This window comes from Haliaeetus leucocephalus, unplaced genomic scaffold, assembly GCF_000737465.1.
Source record: "Haliaeetus leucocephalus isolate CR32 unplaced genomic scaffold, Haliaeetus_leucocephalus-4.0 Scaffold556, whole genome shotgun sequence".
NCBI classification, from domain to species: domain Eukaryota; kingdom Metazoa; phylum Chordata; class Aves; order Accipitriformes; family Accipitridae; genus Haliaeetus; species Haliaeetus leucocephalus.
In genome coordinates this window covers 4,667,609-4,676,403 of record NW_010972992.1, presented here as the reverse complement: position 1 = coordinate 4,676,403, position 8,795 = coordinate 4,667,609, and the positions used below count along the sequence as shown (strand labels likewise).

Below are 8,795 nucleotides of genomic sequence, written 5' to 3'. Positions count from 1 at the left end.
CTCCTCCTTTTACTTCCCTCCCTCTTCAGGCACATGGGTGGTTTTGTGGTGTCTGTATCCGGTCTCTGTGTGATACAGCATGTGCGCTGAGGAAGCAGGACAGATAAAACATAGCTCATATTTCTGGGAATCCTTACCTCAATGCTGATGGGGAAGTGTTGTGCTCCCAGGCACTGGCAGATAAGATGCTGGGCTTCTTGTCATACTGAAGCATAGGGCTGGCTCATGAGAAGCTGCCAGCAGGACTTCATGATTTGGGAGACCCAAATCTTCAGCAGCACGTTGCTCTGTTTCTTTCTAAGTTTGTACGCCGTCCGACAGCTGCAAAGCCATGTTTTAAGTTGTGAATGAGCAAATTTTGTACTAGTTTCATGGGCTGAGGATAAGCGACACTTAGAATTGCTCAAGGCGCGTGCAGGGCTGAATTTAGAACCAGCAAAGAGTCAGGCTGGCGGGAGGCTGCAGTCTTGGTTTCCACAGCGGCTACGTGCTATGGCTATGTGAGCACCCTGCAGGCTGTACTCCTGGCGTGTTTCTCTGCTGACCTGGTGGAAAAACTCTGGTAAGCCCGAGGGAATTCAGCTGAGCTGGTTTCTCTGCTGAGGTGGTCGAAGAGAATTAGGTAGAGCCACTTATCTGTCTATTGCTAGGAGCTAATGCTAACAGTTCCAAGCTCTTCCTGCATGTGGGGACACCACATTCTGCTGCCTGTCATCTGTGGAGGAAACTGGAGTTTTATACTGCTCTACTACTTTGCTTGTGGCCAAAGGGATGGACCATGAGGGTTTCTCTGACTTTGGTATTACATGTCTTTAAGAAAGAAAAGGTATGATGGGCTTCTGGTGCGTGCTTTTTGTTTGAGCTGTTCATGTGTGCGCTTACCCTGTGCTTGAAAGCAACAGTTTGTACCTGATAGCATTCAGATTCTTTTTCTCTTCGTGTTCTTTGGAGGTACTGAGACGAAATTGTAGAGCCCTGCCAAGTGAAAGGATGCAGGTGGAATTAACAAATCTATTTTGATTGCCTCAGCCTTAGATTTCATTTTTCCTGTACTTGTAGAGGGGGGGATATACAGTGGAGTATTATTTGTTTGTGTGTATAAAAATGCATGCGTACTCAGAACCAGCAACACCTCTTTCTCCCTCTTGCAGACTGGAACTGAGCTCTGGAAAAACAAAGTGGAGCTTGGAGCATGTGGCCTGAGGATTGCCTTACAAAGCCAGGGGTAGGGACTCATTGTTTCTGTTGGCTGTTTGGTTGTAGATGAGCTATCGGGACAAATGCCTTTGTTCTCAAGTGAAGAGAATTCTTTAATTTCTTTGTCAAATGCAGATGTAGATGTTAATCCCAGTCTAGAAGAGATTAAGACAGAGTTGCATTGAAATAGAAGCAAATACTATAGCAAGAAACGCCTCTGTGGCTTAAAGGCACTGGACTGGAAATTTCACTAAGGTGCATATTTTCCTGAGCTATGAGGATATGCTAACCTTCCTTTCTTTGGGTTCTTTTGCACATTAACTTTCTACAGAGCCCAGCACAGATCTGAGGAAATATTATGTAGTCAACAGCAACAGACTTTCTCCCCTTTTCTTGCAGGTGGTAGCTAAGAAGTGAGCAGGATGCCCCCAGGCATTTACTGCCCTATGGAATTCTGGTCCAAGGGGGAAAACCAAAACATCCAGGTGGACTTCCTGCTGCCCACAGGCATATACTTAAACCTCTCTGTGTCCTGCAATGCCAGCTTGGGCACCATCAAGCAGGTAACAGCCTTGTTCCACAGTCTTATCTGCAATCTCCTGGAACGAGGAGTCTGTTCTTGGGGAGCACCTGGGGAAACGCGTTGGGTCTTAACTCAGTGCAAGTTGGGTTTCTTCTGCATTGCTCTGAGGCAGGTCCTTGTGGCTCACTATGAGAGCTCCTCCTTGGTGACAGCCTCTGCAATCCACTAAACCCATGTCTAGCCGTGGAGACTGCCAGCAACAGGGTGCTGGTGGCGGTGCTAGTGGCGTGAGGCTCAGTCCTCTAGTTGTCCAGCCTTGGGATGAGAATTGGAGTAACTTTGGAGTAAGGGCAGATTTGAGTTGGCGACGTAGGGCTTGTGGATTGTGTGTTCAGTTACTGCTTACCTGAGCCAACCAGTCGCCATGTTGGATTTTTTGTTATAAAAGCTCTTGTGTATGCATATGTAAGTAAGAGAAGTCACCCCCAAATAGTCAAATACAAATGCTGGACTGACTCAAAGCATTCAGGATGCCAGCCCAGTCTTCTCTTGCCTCACAGAAATTGAATACTGAAAATTGGGAACAGTAATGATAGAGAGGATATTTCTTAGTGCTTCATTTGAGGAATAAAATGCTGTGGTGAAACCATATGTAAATGAAATGTAGCTGCTTCCTTGTTTCCCTGGGCAGGAAGCGAGGTTAGGGGAGAGTGAAGGAAAGCAGTGGAAAAGGTTTTCTCTGCAGCAGCAACCTGGCCTAGATGAATCACAGATCACAAGGGACAGAAGCACAGTGCCAGACTGTTCCAAGTTTTCTCATGCTGCAATTTTCGGGTTTAAAAACCCAAACCCGAACCCAACCAAAAAACCCCTAAGTAGAGCTGATTGTTTCCAGCTGTTAAGTTACAGGTCTGTGTTTTACAGCCAGTAGGCACATGGGGTCAGACCAGAGGCCCATCTGCTCTGGAGTTTTGTCTCCTGTAGCAGGCACTTAGGATGAGAGTGAAGAAATGGAATATGAACAGTTGTGTGGAAGTGCCATCCACTGGGAGCGAAGGATCTTTGGATCTGGATAGTGTTGAGAGGACTTGAGAAGAGTTCTTGGCTCTTGTCACAGGTTTCGTGTTACTGGGGGCAAGTTACTTAACCCAGTTTTGCTTCCAGTGGGGGTAATACCTCTATTTCACAAGGCTAGCAGTCAGCAGGTACTTACTGTGAGGTATTTGGGTGGGGGCTATTTAAATACTTAGGCTGAGGGATTTACTTTGCCTGAAACAAATGGCAAGCATGAAAAAAGGAAGTCAATTAAAGGCACTTGCAAATAAATCCACCCAGCAGTTCAGCACAAGTTGGAGCCACCAGACTTGGCTGGAAAAGCAGCCTGTGATTGCAGGTCCAGGAGGGCTGTGAGAAGATTTGGCTGTGCGTTGCCTTCGCTGAACGGTGTATCTCGGGAGAGTGAGGTGGTTGGGTGACGGTAGGAGGAAGATGAGGTTCTGGCAGCGCAGCGCTAACTTTCACCCTGCTGTTGGTCTGGCCCAGGTGGTGTGGAAGCATGCTCAGTATGAGCCGCTGTACCATATGCTCAGTGATCCGGAAGCCTATGTCTTCACGTGCATCAACCAGACAGCCGAACAGCAAGAGTTGGAGGATGAGCAACGGCGGCTTTGTGACATCCAGCCCTTCTTACCAGTGCTGCGGCTCGTGGCTCGAGAAGGAGACAGAGTCAAGAAGGTTATTAACTCCCAGATCAGCCTGCTCATTGGAAAAGGTCGGTTCCCCCGACATCGCTCTCGCCAGGAGTGTGGCAGGGGTGTTGGCTGTAGGTGAAACACGCTTCTGCCCCAGACAGCCTTGCTGCCTGTGGAATAGCGACGGGGCCCTGCTTATGCAGGCAATTAAATTAGCAAGTTTGGTCTCTGGTGGGTCTGGTGAGGGAACAGTGTGTGTGCAGACCCAAGAAGGGTGATCTTTCCTGCTGACAGAGGGCTATAGTAATTGAGTCGGTGCAATTGTACATAGTAAGCGGTTGGTAGTAGCTTGGCTGACCCTTCTCCTTTTGGCCAAATATTAAGTGTGTGTTTAGGAAGACCATTTCACAGACGCTTGATTATGAAAGGCTCATTTTCCCCATTGGGTGCAGATGCTTATTTTGCCTTTCTGTCTTACTCTCCGCTTAGGTTTGCACGAGTTCGACTCTGTGCAGGATCCGGAGGTGAATGATTTCCGCACCAAAATGTGCCAGTTCTGTGAGGAGAGAGCAGCAAAGCGGCAGCAGCTCAGCTGGGCAGCTTGGATGGAGTACAACTTTCCCTTGCAGCTGGAGCCCATGGCCAAAGGCCTTGGGACTGGCCCTCTACATACCCCCACCAAGAACATTTTTGTCAACGTCAAGTTTCAGTCTGGCGGGGTAAAGCACAAACTTTTCTGTGACAATGTTTAACTGGTTTGTGCTTTCCCTTTGGGAACCTTTGGGCATTTGGAGACAGAATAATGTGTGCGTGGACAGTGTTTCCATGTGTTCAGTGTTTCATCTTCATTCTCCAGATTTCTCTGCCTGTGGAGATGGTTGGGAGGCACGCTCTGCGCCTCCAACCAAGGGAGCTGTTCCCCTTCCTGAACATGCGTTGGGTGTACTGGTTAGGTGGTAGCTGAGGTTGCTGCATGTACATGTGGTGGAAGCTTTTTGGTTTTGGGTAGGAGAGGAGCATGGAATCCAATACATGCCTTGTCCTTTTGAAGCCCAAGAGTCTGCTCAGCTCATGCTCAGCATACACTGCTTGCAGGCATCGGTCTGTGTAGCCCATGGGCCCCTGTTCTTGCCTGCTACTCTTGGTTAATGTTATTTTTGCATGTTGTGCCTGGGCATGAAGCAGGAGCCACCCCATGGGAGAAGGGCCTTCCAGAGCAGTGCGTTTGAGCATGGTGACCCTAGCCACCCTCTGCCTTGCTGGTGGAATGACAGTGGGAAGATTTTTAATGACTAGCAACCACATGAACTGGTGATTCTGCTTAAACTGGACTTGAAGTTCCTGATTTCCAGCCTTGCGCTTGTGCTGCTGAAACATGCTCCTGCCCAGTTTGGCAAACATCCCTACTTATTTGCTAATGTGTGTGTGGGGGTAATTCTGCCTTCCTATCCTGCTCTTTATTGTCAGCAACAGGAATGTTGTTACTTATACTGAGCTACTGCTGCTCCTTGTGCTGATTTCAGCCCTTTGCTGGCATTTGACAGTGTATGCTGTATTGTTGGGATTGCAGGAGAGCTTCACTTTCCAGATCTCCCCAAAGGAGTTCCCCATCACGTTAATGAGCTATGCTATCAAGAAGCAGGCTACCGTCTTCCGCCATGAGACAGTGGAGAACCCAGAGGACTACACCCTGCAGGTGAATGGGAAATGTGAATATCTCTATGGGAACTACCCCCTGTACCAGTTCCAGGTGAGCCTTGTGTCTTGCTTTATCAATGACCCTGTTCCCATATGGCCTCGTCTTGCTGGGAGGGTGGATTGAGACCTGTTATCCTCCATCAGGGAGGCAACGCTGTTTACAGGCGTGCAATGCATCAGTGGCAGGACCCGGATGCTAGTTAGGGCAAGGGATACTTCTAGCAACCTAACAGATCCTTACGTTTTTGAGGGCTAGTGATCTAAGCCCGTCCCTGGGTACCAAGTGCTGTGTAAATGGATTTATAGACTATGGTTCTGGAAATGTCTGTTTGCTTGCATGGTGGGCTGGGGGTTCTCCTCCTGAAAGTTGGGCAACTAATCCTGCGTTCCCCTGGCAGGGCAAACTGCTGTTGGGAGTGCTGAATCCCTCTCGGTGTTTTCCCTTAACGCAGCCTTTTAAGTCAGTTGATGAAATGCCAGCTGTAAAAGGCACTTCGTATTCTCAGTGCTGGCAATACGAGTCCAGTGAGTTGCGGGTTTATAAAGCAAGAGGAGATAAATTAAAACTGAATTTTGATTGTTGCTGTGTCCTTTCCTTACTCCTTCCACCTGTTTCTGCTTCAGCCAGTTCTGATTTGCATGACTGCTCTTGCCTGCCTGGCTCTTTCATCCATGCTGACTCTCTCCTCTCTTTGCAGTATATTCGCAGCTGCCTGCACCGAGGCCAAACACCCCACCTGACCATGGTACACTCCTCCACTATCATTGCTATGAGAGATGAGCAAACCAACTGTATTGCCAGCCCCCCAAAGATGGCTGCCAAGCCTCCCCCGCTCCCTAAGAAAAAGGTAAAAGGGGACAGTCACCCAGCGGGGTCACCCTCAACTCATCCGTTGATGGAGATGCTGATCTTGTCTGGGAACAGCAGCTGGTTCTCCCTGCCTCTCTCGGGACGGGTTCCTAGCTAGGGTCTAAGAGCTGGGAATTTCCAGGCAGCCTTCCAGCTCCTTCCACAACTTCCCTGGTTGTCACAGACTTCATGCTGCCCACCTGCAAGGCAATGCTCTTTTCTGTTGGAGCAAAAAGCACGTGATGAGAGATGAGGTCTGGGGCTGGCTCGAGAAGTCTTTGTTGCATCTATTTCTGACCGGAACCCTTTTCTCTTTCTAGCCAAACTATAGTTCTCTCTGGTCCTTAGAGCAGTCTTTCTACATTGAGCTGGTGCAAGGCAGCAAGGTCAATGCAGACGAGAGAATGAAGGTAGGTACTGACTCACTTTGGGGTTTTGGTTTTGTGTTTTGGCTTTCCCATTGCATCTGTCTTGTTTGTGTGGTGAGGAAAGCAGAGGCCGACAGCTGGATCTCATGTGATGCTCTATTATGCTTCATTCAGCCTTTGGGCAGTTTCTAAACTGCAGCACAACAGGAAGGGGAAGGGAACTCGCTAAGCAGCGGCCCAGCAGTGCATTCTTAGAAACACTCCCCTGCAGAAGTTTCTGAGTAGCAAACAGAGCTGCTGCCCTGTGGTAATATCGCTTGACAGCAGTGTGGAGGCGCAGGGAAATCTGCAAGAAGCAGAGGAGGGGAAATTCAGCTCGGACAAGAGAGAATGATAGGAGAGGTGGTGACCGGTAAAATTAAGACAGAAAGCATGATGCAGCAAAGCCCTGGGATTTGCAAGCTGCTTGCCATGACGGGGGAGCAGGCGAACGTGGAGAAGGGGAATGACTGCCCTTTGGGAAAGGAAGGAAATGGGGCAAGAATATATCATGTATACAGGTGTTCTGCAGGGCAAGGCTTTATAAAGAAACAGGCAATGAAATAGTTATTTCTTCAGCCCAGTGCCCCATCATTTGCAGGGACCTTCTCCTGGGGAGGACTCCTGTGATTCAGACTAGCCAGCAATACTGTAACAAGAGGTAAAGATGGGGATGAGACTGGCCTATCGGCTGTACAGCAGTCTGGCAGACTGCAAGAGGAGTGCAGATTTGCAGGCAAATGTGCACCCAGCAGCAGCTCACCATTGGCACTGCGCTGCAGGCCTGGTTTTGGGCTCAGCTGTTTGCAGGTGCCCTTCTCCTGGGATGTCGATTTGCCTCCTCTTTGGTATAAGCACTGGCCCAGCTCTTTGGTGTCTGCCTGGTTTTTTCAGCGTGACGGGTTCCTGAGCTTTTGCAGCATCTTGGGGGGCAAGATTTGGTATTTATATAGCCTGGCTTTACAGCATGAAACCTGTAATACTCTTACCAATGGATTACCCAAGCGTTTTGCAATGATTAAGCAGCTCTTGCAAGTCCGCGTGAAGTAAAAAGATAACAATGCCCTTACTGAAGTTGAGTGAAGAGGAAGATTAAGGAACTTAATGTCTCAGTGAATTGGGAGTGGGACAGGAGTAGGCCATCCTCTTCAGGGGAGTGGATGACCTGTCCTATTCCTCTTCTAATCATGTGTCTTCAGCAAACAAGTCCCTGTGGATTCATGGTATTCTCTTACTTCTCCTTCCCTCAGCTGGTCGTGCAAGCAGGTCTCTTTCATGGCAATGAGATGCTGTGCAAGATGGTGTCAAGCTCTGAAGTGAACGTATGCTCAGAGCCAGTGTGGAAGCAGAGGCTGGATTTTGATATTAACATCTGTGATCTTCCCCGTATGGCGCGGCTCTGCTTTGCCCTCTATGCTGTCATCGAGAAGGCAAAGAAGGCACGTTCCACCAAGAAGAAGTCCAAGAAAGCTGTAAGTAAGCCAGCGTGGGTCTGAGCAAGGCTTGCCAGTGCTGGAGGGCACAGGACACGGTTCTGAACCAAATGCCCTTTGCTTGCACAAGAGGACTGTATTAATAAAAGAGCTTACAGAATGATGGCCAGTAACTTTTTCAACAGAACAGGAAACTGAGGAGTGGTTGCCTGTAGGAAAGGTTGTTTAAATGTAATTTCTTGTCCAGGAAGACCATTAAGAAACATACCCAGCATATGAATGCACGTAAAGAGGAATCATTTGTGTTAGTGTCTCTATTTTGCTGTTTTGCAACTTCCTTGTTTTGTAGTTGAGGTTAAACCATCTTCTGTGTTGCATCTTCTTTCTAGTAAGGTCTTTCAGGCAAATCCCCCATGGAGCAAATTAACAGCTAAGAAGGAGGAAGAAAATGAGGAATGTAAACGCTGGTTACAGCAAAGCTTTAGGTGAGGTAAAATAAAGTGCAGAATCTTCAAGGTTACTGTTCCAGATGCTGCAAACTGAGGATAGAAAGCGTTAAATCACTTTGGAAGCTCTTGTTTTGAGCTTCTGAATCAGAGATGTAGTGATATTTCTCACTTTCCTCTATTTGAAAACTTCTAGGCCATTAATAATTCAGTAACTAAAAGTAGATCTAAGTGCAGCCTGTAATTGAATTGCTCGTTTCCCAGTGTTGTAACTTAAGCATGATGCCTCTAGGTCTTTGCATGTGAAGAGTTTTCTTTATGAGCAACAAATGCATTTGTTCCTCTGCAAATTATTGTTTCTGCAGCCACAAAAACGCTGTTACCGTGCTTTAAAGAGAGGATTAGTCATGCCATCTTTACTAGAGTGCAGAGGAATGAGGGGCTGATAAATGTGATCACAGATTTTGGTCTCAGTTCTGCTAGCTTCTTTTCACTGCTGGGAGGTTCACTGAGCTTTGTTGTGTTGACATCGATAGGGTTCTCAGGGTTA

The 8,795-nt window shown here is 47.9% G+C and overlaps 1 protein-coding gene across 9 annotated transcripts in view; it reads left to right on the top strand.

Moving 5' to 3' along the window:
- The first annotated feature begins 228 nt into the window (after positions 1–228).
- PIK3CD (phosphatidylinositol-4,5-bisphosphate 3-kinase, catalytic subunit delta) overlaps positions 229–8,795 on the top strand; it is a 30,319-nt gene continuing 21,752 nt past the window's right edge. For 8 of the 9 annotated variants that reach the window (XR_774970.1, XR_774974.1, XR_774972.1 and 5 more), the window contains exons 1-9: positions 229–562; positions 1,152–1,225; positions 1,597–1,760; positions 3,263–3,491; positions 3,901–4,130; positions 4,982–5,161; positions 5,808–5,957; positions 6,280–6,369; positions 7,617–7,838. Coding sequence is in view for 4 of the 9 variants with exons in the window: in XM_010577357.1 (XP_010575659.1) it covers positions 1,620–1,760; positions 3,263–3,491; positions 3,901–4,130; positions 4,982–5,161; positions 5,808–5,957; positions 6,280–6,369; positions 7,617–7,838 (1,242 nt within the window). In the remaining 5 variants the exon portion in view is untranslated. The remainder of the gene's footprint in view (positions 563–1,151; positions 1,226–1,596; positions 1,761–3,262; positions 3,492–3,900; positions 4,131–4,981; positions 5,162–5,807; positions 5,958–6,279; positions 6,370–7,616; positions 7,839–8,795) is intronic. The other variant, XM_010577356.1, reaches the window with a different exon arrangement.